At 33.6% G+C, this 18,317-nt stretch overlaps 2 protein-coding genes across 3 annotated transcripts; one reads left to right on the top strand and one right to left on the bottom strand.

Moving 5' to 3' along the window:
- Nucleotides 1-266: 266 nt before the first annotated feature.
- Nucleotides 267-4,616, top strand: LOC115445335 (CKLF-like MARVEL transmembrane domain-containing protein 5). Of its 2 annotated transcripts, none has more exons than XM_030171564.2 (4): nt 267-452; nt 820-953; nt 1,476-1,736; nt 2,026-4,616. In XM_030171564.2, the coding sequence occupies exons 2-4, from the start codon at nt 831-833 to the stop codon at nt 2,110-2,112; spliced, it is 471 nt and encodes a 156-aa protein (XP_030027424.1). In that variant the 5' UTR covers nt 267-452; nt 820-830; the 3' UTR covers nt 2,113-4,616. The 2 variants fall into 2 exon arrangements, with proteins under 2 accessions (XP_030027424.1, XP_030027425.1); XM_030171565.2 differs by having other exon boundaries at nt 268-426.
- A 3,247-nt stretch (nt 4,617-7,863) lies between these two features.
- On the bottom strand, nt 7,864-17,964 carry LOC115445333 (CKLF-like MARVEL transmembrane domain-containing protein 4). The gene is made up of 4 exons (XM_030171560.2): nt 17,362-17,964; nt 16,456-16,594; nt 12,566-12,832; nt 7,864-9,469 (listed from the first exon to the last, which is right to left on the bottom strand). Exons 2-4 carry the CDS (start codon nt 16,582-16,584, stop codon nt 9,329-9,331), a joined length of 537 nt encoding a protein of 178 aa, XP_030027420.1. The 5' UTR covers nt 16,585-16,594; nt 17,362-17,964; the 3' UTR covers nt 7,864-9,328.
- Nucleotides 17,965-18,317: the final 353 nt, after the last annotated feature.

Raw genomic sequence — 18,317 nt, forward strand, 5'->3', positions numbered from 1 at the left:
CCTGGATCTGATGTTGCCATATTTTAACATATCTGAATGGTTTGGTTTTGTCACCAGAATATGTATATGGCAGTTCTTTAATTTTTGGTATAATAAGTTAAACTTTTAAAGGAATTTTAGGTACAGTTTATAAGAAAATCCGGGGCTAAAATGAAATCATAAGTGGAAACAAAATTGATAACTGACAAGTACCGGCTGTAGGATACGGATCCATGGCTAAGTTAATAAAAAAACTTACAAGTGACACTGACAATTGACAGTTGACACTTTCCAAATTTCATGACAGTAATTTGTTGACTTGTTCAACTTGTTGACACATTTTAATTTTTGTGATCGTCGGAAAGAAAACATTCAAATAAGAACACTACAGGAAAAGCAAATAAAAATTAATCGAGTATTGTACATGTTTCATTTGCGGGAAACCAGGTAAATTCTCAAGACATACGACGTCTGTAAGTTCCTTATAAGTATTTTTTAACAGTTGAGATAGGATTATTTACTACAGAGGCGTAACCGGTTGGCTTTGGAGCATATTTCATTTAATTAATCCAATTAATAGTAGCAATAAACCGACAGTGGCCCTTGATCTCTAGAAACCATAACAGAGCACGTAGTTATGAATTTTGCCAGATTGGAATATGTTCGACTAAGATAATACAATCATTACCTACCACAAACTGGATTGTTGGCATGTATGTTTATCAAAAACTTTATTTATCAGTTTTAAAATATTTTTATGCATCATCATAACATTATTTTTCATACAAATATATGTCCTAAGTGCAATCAGACATATAAGAGTTTGTCTCATTGTTGCAGATTAAGTAATAATGTTTGACAACTTCCACAACAACCAGGCACCTCCACCGGAGCCTGCTGCCCCTAAGAAGGTGTTGAGGTTTGACAGAGGATATCTAAAGACATTACCAGGCATATTGCAACTTGTGCAGTTGGTGAGTAAAAAATGCTCTTATACAATATATACTATACTTATAATACCTCCAACTTAACAGAAAGAAATAAACATACTAAGATCAGTACGTTAAAGATTCTGGTATGGTTCATGGATGATTACTTGTCATAATATGACTACACTTATATTTATTTGGTCTCTTCTATAAAAGTAACTAGTTGTAAATTAGTTCTGCCAAATCTGCTTATAACCATTGACACATTTGGAAGCATCAGTTCATAAAATTTACATTTTTTTTACATTTTAAAACTATGTATTTATATATTATGGACTTCATAAAATATTATTACAAAATTTACATCTCAATAATAAAAGAATATGTATAGAATTATCTGTATGAAATTAATAATGTATTATATTTCAATTCAAATTTCGAATTACATTCCCCGCTCCTTATTTGTGTTCAAAACTATGTATACTTTCCAATTGCCCAAAGCAACGCCAGTCGTAACTTACTTCACATTCTGTAATATAATTGTATAAAGCATGTAATTGTCCACAGCTATGCAACATAATCGGCTTCATATGCATAAAAGTGTCATGGTCGTGGGTGTCAGCGATATTCTACAACCTGGTGTATTGGATTGGCAACATGGTTACTGTATTCCTCCTGCTGTCCTACACCTTCCACCTGGTTGAGAAGTATGACAGGTGGCCGTGGCCCAAGTATGAGTTCTTCTTCTGTGGAGCAATGAGCCTGGCTTACATCGTTTGCTCAATATTTGCAACTACAATTGGGGAGAGTGTTGGGTATGCTGTTGGGGTAAGTAGTTTTTTATTTTAACATTTATTCCAGCAACAGTATTAACTACAAGGTATTTAGTTTCATAGGTTCTGATTTGACAGTCATTCACATGTATAAATTATGTAAATACAGCTTGAATAGAAAATCATACAATAATTCAGTTAAGAATTGTTTTCAATTTGTCGATTTAAAATTTATCAAAGAATTACCACTGTAAAGAACTTACATCTGACCAGTTTAAATAATCTAGTTAGTAATGGTTGAGTTACAAATACAGGCTGTTCTAAAAATATTTTTTTCTTTTCAGTTTTTCGGCCTTTGCGCAATAATAGCATACGGTGCGGACGCATATTTTAAATACAAAGCGTGGAAGAGAGGTCTACCACCTCAATAAGCCTAATTTCAAATTGGGTGACAGTCTATACAAAATAATGAAGCACCTAAAAGTACTTTATACCTTTAAGTGTAGCAGAACGTTTTTATGTTTCGTTAATAAGTTCTTGACAGATCTTCCAACATGGAGTTACAGGAAACGAATATTTTAATACCTTTTTCTATTTTTAAACGGTTTTTAGAAGCGCCAAGCGCTATTTGTGACCTTTTCCATCGCTCCAAAGACGCGAATTTGAAGTTATAAAAGTGTTCCAATGTTATACATTTTCGTGGTATTGTACACTTTGGCAACTTTCCATTCGTAGGATAAATGCGTTTGCTTACATGGTTGTTAATTAAAAGATAACATTTTTATAAATCTTTACAAACTATATTCTGTAATCAAATTACATAATTCCATATGTTTGATACAAAATGATTATACAATGATGTTGCCTTACACGCATAACTTTAGTTATTAAGATAATTACAACATTTGAAATCTTATCATTATTGTGACTTTCACTATTAAACTAAATGAATGGAAGTGTAAACTGTTTACTATAAGTCTAATTAAAATTGATCATGATAATTATAAATTGATAATGGATCAAATGTTCGCATAAATAACAGTGCCTTAAAGTGCCCAAAGCATTTATTAATATTTTTATAATATTTTGTAAGTAACATTCACTCTTGTGCCAGCTTCAATTATTAGTATTAAGGATATTTTTAAATAATCACTATTATTTAATAATTAAAATATTACACTTACAATGTGTCTTGGAAATATTTTGGCAATAATGTATACTTTGTGGATTTAAGGCCTTCAAAAAATTTATGAAATATTCACCTATTCGATAATTGATTGTTTAAACTTTAAAGTCTGAGTGTAACTATTTGTAACAAGTATTCCAAGTATTTTGTAAGTACTTAAATTGTTTTGATGATTTTTTACTTACTTTCTTGTTATGTGTATAATAATGTTATATCCACACTAAATATTTGATAACACCCTGTACTATAAACTGTATTATATAATCGGTAGTTAAATCGATAAAATTTAAGATTGATTGTGTTTGCTATAATAGATAAAAACATGTCGAATTCATGAGTCAGAAGTTTGATAAAATATATTTCTTCAATTAAACTGTTTCAGTTAAGGTCAATGGCATTCGTATTTCGTATAAAATTATTTTTGGTACAATTTGACTTATGTAAGAGAGTACAGGTACTTTGACAGTAATAAATAGTATAATACACTAATGCTTTTGTCGTCAAATGCGGCTCAGTCTGGTTTAACCAGTAATGACTTCCCCAATTATTATTTACGGAGGCATACCTACATGTTCAAACTTGGCAGCTCCGTACCACAATGAATAAATAAAAAAAAAATTAAATCAATCCAAGTTTGCCCACCATGGTAGCCAAGAATTATAACATTATCTTATTATTATGTTAATAAAATCATTTTTAAGATATCTTATTTTACTGTTAGGGCTCAATAATTATTATCGATATTCTTTTAGACTCGACTCACTTCGAAATGGCGAGTGGGTTCGAGAATTTATCTAATATTTTTTATTAAGTTCACGACACGCTGCCTGTTGCTCTGTACGTTGTTACTGCCATCTCGATGCGAAATGTGTGGTGGAAAGTAGTGTTGAGGGTAATTTAGATTTATTATTAAGCTTTGGAAGATTTTTGTTTATAACACTTACACACAAACTTTTCATAGCTATTTTGTTTGTAGAGATGTTGATTTATTAATGTAAACATTTTTAAATCTGTGTATGTTCTGTCATGGGGAGTAAAAAAATATTTTTTTTATCTGTGAAATTATAACAGTGCGGATGTTATGAACGACTATCTTTAAATGATAAAAAATACAGTGCAGTTAGTGGTTGTTAAGCCATAAAAAGTTAATTTAAAAATGACATAAATTATGCACAATTATAAGTAAAGAACAAAGAGACAATTTTCAATTCATCTGTAACTTGACATTGATTTTAAAATCGCTGATCAAATAAAAAACGAGTGACGCACTGTTATGACTTCAAGGATAATAGTTCTCACAAAATGGCTATTACTCGTAAACAATGTTCTTATCATCATGGTTTTTTTTTTCGTGACTGAACTTAAGAGCATATTAGTCATACTTTAATTATAAACTACGATATCAATTAGTAAATAATGCAATAGAAAATAAACCGTACACACATTTAAATAACATTGAAAATTAAACATAAAAATCAAAGTGGAGGATTTTTTTTATCACTTATAGGTGTAAGCAGTTGACTGGATAGTCTGTAATCCCTTTGTCAATCATCCCAATCGATATTTCCGAAGAAATCAACCATAGAATAATACCATATTAAACACATCCGTCAATCGCTCTTATGTCACTATCATTAGTTTTGGTTAGTACTATTACAATTACTCCCACTACTTTATCTTCCACCAGTCTATTGTATGTACCCTGTTGTTATTAAAGATTTGTTAAATAAATAAAACACTGACAACACATTTAAAGCGTTTTATTATTACAACAAGGATATAACAATATAGTTGTAATCAACTTCTTCAATACAAAATATTAAAATTGCAAAATGTGGTATAATTTTAGTTTCAATACAACTGTTAACATCACCTTATAATCGATTGTAGACAAATTTATCGATTATAAACATATTTACCGATGTATCGATAATAATTATGAATAAAATACGTTTAAATCTTAGTGGTATGTTTGCAGCACGATATGAAATTTGACAAATATATACATTTATAATTAAAAAATATTTAAAAAATGCATTTTCTTGCTTTAATATAAAACAGACTAAAGTGAGCAAAGTGCGAGCTAATTCTGACCTACAATGTTTATGAACATGCCACTTCATTAATCAGAAATAGCCCATTTTACAATACATTTGACACAATAATGAGCAAAGCAGGGTGTTGGACGGAAAGATTTAAAAACATATAACTGTTTTCAAAGATTAAGTACTGTGGACTTAATTCATAATTGTAAAATTCTTTATTGATCATAGGTACAGGCAGCCAAATTAATGTACCTCTATGTTCAAAGAAAACCATTCCATATTAATCAATAAATAATTTTATTTGTATGTTTATATTATCTATACTATTCTATAAAGCTGAAGAGTTTGTTTGTTTGTTTGTTTGTTTGAACGCGCTAATCTCAGGAACTACCGGTCCAAACTGAAAAATTATTTTTGCGTTGGATAGCCCTTTGTTCGTGGAGTGCTATAGGCTATATATCATCACGCTATACCCAATAGGAGCGGAGCAGTAATGGCTGATCTCAGGAACTACCGGTCCAAACTGAAAAATTCTTTTTGCGTTGGATAGCCCTTTGTTCGTGGAGTGCTATAGGCTATATATCATCACGCTATACCCAATAGGAGCGGAGCAGTAATGGCTGATCTCAGGAACTACCGGTCCAAACTGAAAAATTCTTTTTGCGTTGGATATCCCTTTGTTCGTGGAGTGCTATAGGCTATATATCATCACGCTATACCCAATAGGAGCGGAGCAGTAATGGCTGATCTCAGGAACTACCGGTCCAAAATGAAAAATTCTTTTTGCGTTGGATAGCCCTTTGTTCGTGGAGTGCTATATGTATATAATAAAACAAAGTCCCCCGCTGCATCTGTCTGCCTGAACATGTTGAACTCAAAACTACCCAACGTATTAAGATGAAATTTGGTATGGAGACAGTTTGAGACCCCGGGAAGAACATAGGGTCCCGGGAAACTACTACTTTCATAAGGGAAAACTTTAGCCTGAAAAACTTTATAACGCGGGCGGAGCCGCGGGAAACGCTAGTAATTTATATGTTTGGCTTTTATTCTCATATACATTTATTTGAGATTGACTGTACCTATCTTAATATACTCATCGGCGCATCACGATCTAGCTAAGAGCTTTACCAGTGCATATAAACGTGGAAATTTTATAATCAAATTTGTTTCATTGCAATTTGTATTTTAGAAAACATATTTTCGAACATACGTGGGTGCCTTTTACGCATATATTTACAAAAATGAGAATAAAAATACTTTTATCTTAAAAATAATATCAACTCAATTAACAAAAATATTTTCGACTTTAGATTGCTAAATCTGTTTACGTTTCCTAAAACATGATGTGTAAAAAAATGGATCTCCACAAACATTGACTTATAAAGCACTGGTACAATTTCTTTTTGTTTGTCCAACATAATCAGTTGAAAAAAAAATCTAACACACACAAAATTATCAAAATATTATTGAACTTGATTTTTCCAAATTAACATAGCCTAAACACGGGCAAAATTTATTAAATTAGATTTACATAAATCGTAAAATATTGTTAAACGTTAATATTTACATAAATTAAATCTTATATACTTGTATATCACAAAAATGTTAAACACCATTTACTATAAAACATACATTTTATATTTCTTATTATTATAAACCTTATTTGGACTGCTATTAGATACAACTTTTAGAAAAAATCAATAAATAATCACAATGAATAGTCCTATGCACTATAATAATACAATTATCATTTCGGTATGAAGACTTTATGAATATTACAAACATTTGTTTGCAAGGATCAAATTAAGGAATCGTTTCACAAACTAAGACTCAAGGAATTCTAAACCTGTCCTGTGTAAGTAAAAACATTAAATATGATTTCGTTTCATTATACATGAAATATATTTACATACTATAATACAGACGGTAATGACTTAGGTAATTAAATATAAGTACACAAGTATAGGTAGAAATATTAAAACAGTGAAATCTTATAGAAAGCAAATGAGTGATATTATTCAAAAGTAAAAAAAAAAGTGAACACATCCTACTTTTCAATCACCTCTATTGTATTCGGTAAAATTGTTTAGGAACATAACATTTATTTGAAATGAAGGTTTTTTTACATTTTATTGTTAAGTCCCTGAAGATATCTTATAATAATTCATAATTAAACTGATAAGATGAAATGAGTCAATTATACACAAGGTTTAAAAACTCTTGCTCGTTTTTTTCAACATATTGTGATGTTTTATACTAAACATATTTATACGGCAATATAAATAACAACTAAAATATTAAATAACATTATTGTCTTAATGAACAAATATACTAATAATAAATATCTTTATGTAATTTTATATTATATATATTTAACACTCAGTTAGTATGTTTGTGGCACTCGTGAAAGATAAAGAAAATTAGTTTTAAAATAAAAATATTTTTTAAATCTAGTTGGAATAACTGTTAATAAAACAAAATACTATTGTTTTATTTTTAAAGAGAAGAGTTATTATAATTATGGTTTCATAAACGACTTTTTTTTATTAATATTAGAATAAAATCACTATCATTTTCACTAAAATTTAGAATATTATCAACAACTAAAATTTGTATAATGGACCTTATGGATAGGTAAGGGCAGTCCGAGCCCCTCGGACTGTTTGACATTTGAGAATAAAGTGTGAGGGCGTTAGTGATTAGTTCTACCCATGATGTGTCACTTTATACAAACTAGTCAAATATGTGAAGATATTGTAATGTAATCTCTATATCAATGGCGGTATGGTATACGGTAATTCAAATGATTATATATACATGTTAACAGGTAACACACCATTCTATTTATTTAGTAATTATGGTTACATAAGTTTTTCCCGTGTATACATTCATTTGAAGTCGACTGTACCTAAAAAAACTAACCATAGTTTAAAATGGTACTGATAAGAAATACCTTTAAGGTGACATAGTAACATAGTATATACAAGTAGGCGGAAAATAGAAAAATAAATAACTTAACTACTAAGCGTTCTGATGACTTAACATAGTTTTACTGCATTTTTATTACTTTTTCTGTACATATTTTCAAGGTAGTGTTGGATCTACATCCCTTAAGTATAACGCACTCAGTATATGCCGTCCTGCGTGCAGGAGCCTATTTTGTTGGAGCAAAAAAGGGGGTCCGCCGATTGCAAATGTGCCGCCCCTACTTTAAAATACGCCGCTCTCTAGGTGAAGACAAATCCGCGACGGATTCAAGCCCGATTTCAGCATTTTAAATGTATGAAACACGGGCATTTGAAAATTCTTTATATTCTTCAATATAAAAACGCTATTTGGCCTAAGGATAAGAGCGTAAACTAAAATTTGGATAGTCGACATTCACACTTATTTTCCTCCTGTACCAACAATAGATTTACATAGACATCTTAGGAGAAGCCTAGCGGGATTCTGGGGTGAGTCCGCAAGATCCTAGCGTGGGCCTGAGACACCCACTACGCCTTTTTCCAAAAAGGCATAAGGAGGGTAGAAAGCAAAACAATAAATTAATTGCTCGCAGTGGGACGCTTAAAACTAAAAAATGTAACACCTAGCAACTGGAGTCCATGCCAGACCATTACACTTATAAACTAATCTTTGAATCAACGTAAACTTACATTCAAAATGCACGGCTATTCAAAGTTACTTATCGTCATAGCCCCGTGAATATAATTACGATCATGTTATAGTACAATGTAATGGGAGCGTTACAATTTACTAGAAATATTTTGATTTATTTCCTTATAACTAGTAATTACTAGGTGTCCGATAAAACCAATTAAAAATAAGTTTTAATTAAACCAGTACTTCGGAGTAATATCGCTCACCTTTCATGTTAATTTTTTTTAAATTTATAAAACCCTTTCAATACGTTTTTATGGAACGTTGTATATAACGTAAAATGATGTGGCTTTCATAAATTAGGGTATGGACTCCTTAATCCTAGTCTAGATTGTAGGATATGAATCCTCAAGGATTTAGACGATTTTTAATGAAATTTTAAAGTATGAGTTCACGCGATATGTCGCAAAATTTACCTATTCGATTAAATCATGTTCGTTTGTCAATCAGGAACATTGTATAATATCGATAAGGTTTAAGTACATTGATTTATCGATTTAAGTGCGTTTAAAAGTGTTTCTATACTATTTGTTCTATAGACAATATAAACTTAAACAGTCCTTATCTTTTTGGTTATTTTTACAAGATTTACAAGACCTTACTACAAGCTACGCTTATAAATAGATCCAAAAATTGCAGCACATTTTTCCGGTTCGTAGGACCAATAAATAATTTCGTTCCGTTACAAAACTAATCAAGTTTTCCTACCACCGACCTTGGTTGTTTTATCTACCACCGCGGATGGAGGTCGTGCTATGGCATTGCTGGTGGCGTCACCACGTGCGCCTGCTTGGTGACCACCCGTTGTCCTTGGGGCAGCTCTCCTGCCTTCAACGCTTTGTATTTGAGGAACGCGTCAACTCCATAGAGCACCATGGCCAGGTAACCGAAGAACTGGAAAGAAATAATTATAAAAATCAAATCGACCTGGCGATAAAAAATATTGTGGCCGTTATAGCAACGAAACCCAGCACATTGGACGAGGGCTTCAGATGTTTCCATTCTATTTATTTATTACAATGGCGTACCTATTTAAATTATTTTTTTAATTGACTCTAATTAAACTTGGTCACTGTCTTTATACTATTAGTATGACCATAATATAGATCGTAAAATACGTAGTTGATATGCACAGAGCCTCCACGACAGGGGAACTGCATACGAAGCGCAGTATCATAATATCCCTGTCTATAATAATAATAATAATAATATCAGCCTTATATTATATACTTGCCCACTGCTGAGCACGTGCCTCCTCTACTACTGAGAGGGATTAGGCCTTAGTCCACCACGCTGGCCTAGTGCGGATTGGTAGACTTCACACACCTTCGAAATTCCTATAGAGAACTTCTCAGATGTGCAGGTTTCCTCACGATGTTTCCTTCACCGTTAAAGCGAACGATAAATTCACAAAGAATACACACATGGTTTTTAGAAAAGTCAGAGGTGTGTGCCCTTGGGATTTGAACCTGCGGACATTCGTCTTGGCAGTCTGTTCCACACCCAACTTGGCTATCGCCGCGTCTACATCCCTGTCTACTACAGCCATGTTCAGTGATACCTATATCCTTGAGGCTCGTAGATAATTTTTAGGATCGAGTCTTTAGCTAGTCAGCTGACAGATATCTTCTCAGACTCAAGACAGAAGCGAGGTGATGTGACGTGGGCAGAGATCTTTTAACTTAGCGAGCTGACACAATATGAATGAATTAACATCCCTCACCAGTCAGAAACTAAATGTCCTAGAGTTCTGGCTTCAGGGTCTCCCTTTAGCTGAAGGCTCCTAGCATTTTGCTCGTATTATTTTTACACCACTAGCCAAGTTTCCTAACGAAATTATTTAAAAACTAGCAATATTATTTTCCAAGTATGTTTATTTGTAGTTCTTTTAAACGTTCTTTCTATAATTAGCTTATCACGGTTTTATTATTTGTCACTTTATTAATAAATTGCATAGGAATAACATGTTTTCCTAAAGATATTTTACTTGCGAATACAATAAATAAGTATTACGTCACGGAAAAGGTAGAACAACAATATGGTCGCATGACGAAACTGAGATGATTCATGCGTCTTAAACTCGTTAATGGTGTGGTGATATGAATTCACCTTTATCACATGCCAGTTGTTCCTAAACCTGCAACGAATCACTCAAGCCCTTTTACTTTATGGAACCTTATAAAGTACCGACCTTAATCTATAATCACTAGGATAGACGCTCCTTTATATTAGAAATATCTGAGTGATTAATAATATCAGCCCTGTATTATATACTGTCCCACTGCTGGGCACGGGCCTCCTTTAACTAATGAGAGGAAATATGCCTAGGTCTACCACGCTGGCCTAGTGCGGATTAGTAGACTTCACATACCCTCAAAATTCCTATAGAGAATTTCTCAGATATGCAGGTTTCCTTACGATGTTTTCTTCAACGTTAAAGCAAGCGATAATTCACAAAGAAAACACACATAATTATTTTTAGAAAAATCAGAGGTGTGTACCCTTAGAATTTGAACCTGCGGACATTCATCTCGGCAGTCCGTTCCATACCCAACTAGGCTATCGCCACTTTTTTCGTGACTTTACCCACGAACGCATAGGCAGAGAGGCAACCAGAACTCACTTTTTGCCGAATGTGTTACTTTCAATGATATTCCGATAGGAGGCTTGCGTATCGCCTTATCGAACACAAATTGCAGACTACGGTTTTATACTGATCACGAAATCCCAATATGAATAATTCAGTTTCAATTTGCATCCTTTTAATTATATTTTAATATCACCATTGACAAATTGAATTACACGAATACCTAGTGACTGAACTAAATCCACTTTAAGTATTACTTGTACTATATTCAAGGAAGGAAAACGAAATAATATTATGTATTACAAAGTCAAATGACTTAATTTCTGGAAACAGATCTTTGTTAGGACTTGTTTACTATATTATATATACATTATTGTTAGTGGGTTGATCTTTATTTCTTCGTTTGCAGCATGTGGAATAATGCGACCTATGACAAGACGCCTCTAAGTATAAATTTTTGCAAGAAACTCTGTGTCCTACGATATAGATGGGTTTCAATAAAATAATTTCTTGAAAAATTTGGGTCAAAGAATTTTCGATCCCTCTGACACTATTAGCTTAGGACCGTTCTCATTAAACGATCGCAATCTTAATCTTCAATCCGATCCTGTGAATAAACCAATCAAAATACTTCATTGTGAGTATCAAAAAAGAAACTTTGTTCTGATTGGTCCATGTTCGCGATGGATTGAAAAATGTGATTTAGGATCGTTTATTGGAAACGACGGTAATAAAAAAGAAAGACGAATTAAAACGTGACGTCACTGATAACTCATGTTGTTTCTAATATTTTTTAACTCTTAATATTTTTGTCAACATAAACACATCAATAACTTTTTGCATTTCATTTGGTTCCATTCATTCCGCGCGTGTGACCAACGTGTGTGTGCCATTTTACAAAATTAGCGCTAACAAGTGTGTGACATGTGTTAAAATAGTTTGCTAAAAATTCGATCGCAATTTGACGAAAAATATATTTTAGAACAATAGATTACAAAGTCCATGGAGTGATGCAACGCCCATCAGCTTCATAAATTACACGTTAAGTATTAATTTTTAGTAAATTTGCAATTGTACCGCAATGTCTATTTCTGCCGCCAAGCAGCAGTGTCTAGTCACTGCTGGGTTTGAAGGACACTGTAGCCAGTGTAACTACTGGACATAGTTAACATCTCATGTCTCAGGATCAGCGCAGTGGAATATTAAACAATACTTTGTAATTCAAGGTGTTGGATGGTATTTCTGCTGTTTATGGGCGTTCGTATCGCTTACCATCAGGCGGACGGCGGGCTCGTCTCTTCATCCAAAGCAATAAAAAAAAGTTCTGAGCCTAGTAGAGGTTGCCCGTTCCCAGCAGCGGTCTAGAGCACTCCTTCCAAATACCGCCATAATAAGCCACTCACCCCACCAGCAGAATACGCAGCGGATCCAAACGCGACGACAATAGTAGATGCAATCATATACAGGAACACCATGACAGCGCACGCCACCATCTCCACTTGCAGCCACTTGATGTTGTGGTATTTCTCGATCAGGTGGAACAGGTAGAACAGCAGCATCGCCCCGGAGAACCAGAAGCCGAGGTTCGCCACGATGTTGAAGAACACGCCGCGTCCGTTCGACCAGAAGGCCGACGCTTGCACGCACACGAAACCTATGAAATTGAAGAGCTGCGGACAAAGCGAAGGGTTTGGGTTTGTGTGGGCCCTTGCAGACTCCGTATGGTATTTGTTTCGTACTTAACTGTACATACTGCATACATTTGTATATATGGGCCCATGACCAGTGTTTTTAAATTACTGTATGATGTGCGAGTGCTCGCCTGATGACAGTAACAGTTAGCGGCAGTGAGTCTGGGTAAAACCATCGCATTTTATGTTTCAGCAGTCAGGCAGCGGTATGTAAACACAGACGTTCTGATTTGAGATATTCATGCTACAGCTGAACAAGTCACTCACCTGACCTGAAGCGCTACGCTTGATAATTAAAATATGAAACGGTATTAATATTTTTTAAACTTTAATTAGTATCAATTGCAGTACATTTTTGTGTAAAGTTAAGAACAACAATATTCCAAGCAGAACACGCTTCCTCAGTGAGCTAAAGTATTTTATTATTCGGTCTACTATAAATTGTTCATAGCTCGTCTTGTCATTCAATTGTATGAAAAATAGATGATTATCTAAAACGTCTAGCGTGAAATAAATGTGAACCGCGGTAATATCCTTCGTGATAATAGCCTTCCAAAACATAGAGCTATTATAATAAATTACATCACGATTAAATACGACACACATGTGCCCGATAATAATTCTCTAAAACTCTGTTTAACATTGTTTTAAACATACATTAGTAACCACAATGTGTCGTGGATCTTGGCGTATTGCATAGAATTTAATTATAGATATTTAGACATCTGATTTTTTCCTTAAACTTCAATTTGGTATTTAAATATTTGTATCCGCCTAGACAGCGACCTCCGTAGTGGCACACGTAAATGTGTCGCGTTCTGGAATCAGCAGTTTTAAGCAACCATAATTGTGTCATCTGGCGAGTAATCATCTCTCGTCAGTCGATAGTCGATACTCTAGTGTCTTCACATAGCATCAGATGCAGCGGGTTCACGTTGCCGTAAAAAAATAGTTTGTTTTTTTACCAGCAGTAACTACACTGCACCTGGAGGTACTAAGGCAATCCAAAACTCAAAAGATACCACATTTAGTCTATTAGTACATTGCCATCACTGATTGACCTTGGAACAATTTTACCAACGAGTTTTTTTATAATGTGTACGGAAGTCATGAAATGCCAATTACCAACATACTTTTAGTTTTAATTAACTTTTAATTTCACAATGAACCGTAGAGCTGCCCCCTTTGGGAATGAAGATGGAACATGCTAACATGGCATATCGCATGTGATAATGTAATGTAGAACACAGGCACATAAACGAGAGAATAAAAAAAAAATAACGTTACCTACTTCTTGGAATTTGTATTGGAAATACATAACGACGGTTCTCACGTCTAGTATCGAATCTGCAAGATGCAATTTTGCAGTTTCGATACTTTACGTAGGGACCGTCGATAATTCCTTTTTCAATTAAGTTAAATCATAATAAAAATATAATTCAATCGTCTCGTTGTAACTGTCCGCACAAAATCGATAATCAATCAAATGCTTGGTAGTTTTCTTTTTATTTTTAAAACATATTATCTTGCCGTTCCTTAGTTTTACGAAAGTTCAATAAAACACTTAAGATTACTACAGTATCGAGATATAGAATATCGTTACACTAAATTACTTCCCCATGATGTGCTTAGGGGATATTATGTAGGTACTAGTATCTTTTATCGAAGGATGGATAAATCCGTGGGTAAAACCTAAGGCTAATTATCGCACCGCGTTTGGTGTTTGTGTATCGTTTGATTACTGGCAATAATTTTTATTAATTCAACATAACAACATTTTGTTCGTTTCTTTCTTTTTATATACTGAGCTGTATACTTTTAAGTCAATAAATGTTATCTTGCCGAAGGTTTAGTAAAAGCCTATACACATTTTTAAACGGGTTGAATACGTCAGTTTTCAAAACGAATTGCTGCGCACAATACCACCATCTTCCATAAAGGATCGCAATCGTTTTTTTCGATCTATCTCAAAAACGGACCAATCAGAACAAAGATTTTTTGACATGGTTACCAATGAATTATGTGATTGGTTCATTCTCGGAATCGGATTAAAGATTGAGATCGGGATCGTTTAGTGAAAACGGCTGTTAGTAAGTTTGGCCGCGTTTGAAGCAAATCGTCGGTATATTTGAAAAACGTCGTGTGCACACACCCTAAGCATCTAATTATGTATGTGTGTTACTCTTCTATTATTATAAAAAATACATTATTTCCCCAGAATATTGTGTCCAAGATCTTTACATAATAGCTACCCTACATTCTTGTGAGTTGCATTCAGCCGCGTAAATTTATGAGTAGGTGCTTACAATGCTATTAAGTGAAATCTAATGACATTAACAAAACCGAAAGTCACGATCCGTATTGATTCGGTGTAACTATGGTCAGTCTATTGTAACATTAACATTATTATGCGTGATGCCACTCCCGAGGCTATTGTTTATCGCGCGCCCCATTTACTGGCTGGAATGAAACGTCCTCGCCCAAATCCCACGCTGTCTGCCCTCACATTTAAGGCTTCTTAAAAATCTATTATTCATCGTGGTGAACTTAATTCGTATTGTTTTTTTTTTGTAAAGAGACAAGTTGCCTGCTCGTTACAAAAGCGACCTAATGTTCTTAAATTACAAAGAGGTGCAAACATGCTTTTCGTTTGTCCCCCTGTGACGTCATATTTCAGTCAGCGTTTTAAACTAATGATTCTGCTCACCGATAGAAATAGGCAAAGCAAAAATGGCTACACAGACTGCACATCATATTGTAGTCCTATAGAGGGGCTATCCTTGATCCTAGCCATGAGCATTTTCGTTAAATCACAATTGATTGACCTCGCACGCCATTTACAATCGCTTATGTGCGATCTTGAGGTCAATTAAACGTAATCGCGGTAAGCTTTGATTGAATTATCAAAGGTGGTGATCGAAATGTAAACCATAGTGTAAGAGCTCAGCTGCTAATCTGCTCGGATTTTGCGCCCATATATAGACAAATGAATATTGCCTTCTACATAAAACTGTTATTGACTCATTCACAGCGATTCGTCATTGCTTAGCATAAACATATTATAATAAATTTGAAATTTAGGAACATTCGTAACTTTGTTTTGTAGGTGTTGTTTAAGAAAGGATCTCTCGTAATTAATTATTCAAATGATAATGTGAGGAAGGACAAACCAGTGTTGAGATTTAATTAAAAAAAAAGTATAATAATAAAATGTAGGTAGATATTGTAACTGACTTTTCGTACGCCTAACACCGAGGTCCGCCCTTTGACCATGAAGGCTAGTCTTCGAAAAATGTAAATATAAAACGACATTCGCGATAACATAAGAAAATGTCAGGAAAGACCAAATTGTAAAAGTGCTCAAAATATGTGTGCAATACTTTTTTAGACTTAAAATTTTAAGAAAAACTCTATACAGAATTAATTGGGACCAACCCCAACATAGGTAGAGTTACAAGCATCATTTAGTTCATGATAGTTTAAGATGCTTACTATAATACTTTTTACATAATACTACTTGGATCAGCTATAAAAACAACAAAGATATCCATTTTTTTTTATCTCCTACATGTCAATATGTCACTCAAAGATAAAATACTTACGATGACAATACACTTGAGAATCCCCGGCAAGGTCTTCAAGTACGAGGGGTCAAACCTGACTGCGGTGATAAACATGGTGTTGGTGGAGCCCATGCTCTGCGGGGCAGGAGGGTTAGGAGGGTATGTCATGATGCAGTATCTGTAAGAGATTTATTATTGAAATGCCAGAATGGTAGTCGCCTAGGTCTTGTAAATGTTAACAGGTGTGTTTGAAGTAGACTGAAACTGCTGGATAGCTTTGGATGAAAATTAGCACATGAATGGAGCATTTGAATTGATATAAGTATAGATTTTTATACTAAAAAGACATTTTTTTATGGAAATGGCCTATATTATTATTTATTTTTTCTATTTTATTTTATGACAAAAATATAAATGATATACATTGACTAGATTAAATTGCATTCAAATTTATTTCCTCCAAAATTATATTTATGTGTGAATCACCTTTTGTTATAAAACCTTAATATGGAGTAGTAATTCTTCTTTATAAGACAAGGAACCTGCATTTAATAAAATATTTAAATTTTATCAGCAACAACTAATCTATTGATATTTATTGATATGCATGTGAAGTCTGATTTTGTGTGCAACTTTTTAGCATATTTATTTATATTCTGTAGTAAACAAGATTTTATTTATACATACATTGTGGGTAAAAAATAAGCATAAAATTAAACTACAGAATACAACTTCTTAAGCATAAAAAATACACTTAATAACAAAACAGAGGTAAGTAAAGTGCAACACAATACATTATAAGAAGAGAATGATATCACCTTTAAAACGGTTCCAGAACACTTTAAAACGTAATAAATTTCTTACTAACACATGTACAAAAAAGAAAACAAATTGTGGAAGTGAGTAAGTAAACTTTTGCGTTATAACATAAAATTCATAACTTACCAATGCACAGCCGTTGCGTAAAAATCGCGTAAATTATGAAGGAAGCCGCTCGCTGATAAGCACTGCTTCGCGCGCCTCTGCCTGCATCTCTCCTTGACACTAAACCACTAAACGATAGCCAATGTGTGCATAACACATTACTGACTCATGTTATAAATGTACTTGTGTTTGTTTACACGTCCAAGAATTGTATATGAATAATTTTCAATCGTATTCATGTACCATTGTTACCGCAGCAGGATAATACTGGAAGAATTTGTGCCGTCAATGACCAGCCAATATTACGGTTTGATTTATTTATAACAACAATATACAGAGTATTGAAATAAAACCGAAATTAATTAAATAGATATGTAGGTACCGCTCCGACTAACAAAATCTGTTTAGGTCTTAGGGTTACCACTATTTTTTTAAATACTACAGTCATGTCACATAAAATGCAAAGATTTATGATACAACCAATCACAAAGATTTGGAATTGGAAATAGATGTATATCCACAAAGAACATCCCGGTTTACGTAAGTCGGGCCTCCTCTATTACTGAAAGGGGTTAAACCTTAAACCAATACGCTGGTCTAGCGCGGATTGGCAGACTTCACATACCCTCAAAATTCTTATACAGAACTTCTCAATTATGCTGGTTTCCCAATGATTCATATCACTTAGAAACGTCAGAAGTGCGTGGCAGCGTGGTCTTGGGTTTTAAACTCACAGACATTCATCTCGGTAGTCTGTTCTACTCCAAAATAGGCTGTTGCAGCTTTAGCGAGATTGCTGTCCTCTGAATAACTTTTATAAATGTATGATTAATGGTCACATAATTATACAGTTTTGGTATAATTTTAATAAGTTGGCAGCATTGCTCAACGGGAATGTCACTGGAAATGTTTATAAAGTGTCAATTTATTTTGAAGCAATAATTCTCATTTAATACAGCCATAATAACTTATGGCTG

Source organism: Manduca sexta, chromosome 23 (assembly GCF_014839805.1).
Source record: "Manduca sexta isolate Smith_Timp_Sample1 chromosome 23, JHU_Msex_v1.0, whole genome shotgun sequence".
In the NCBI taxonomy this organism is placed as follows: domain Eukaryota; kingdom Metazoa; phylum Arthropoda; class Insecta; order Lepidoptera; family Sphingidae; genus Manduca; species Manduca sexta.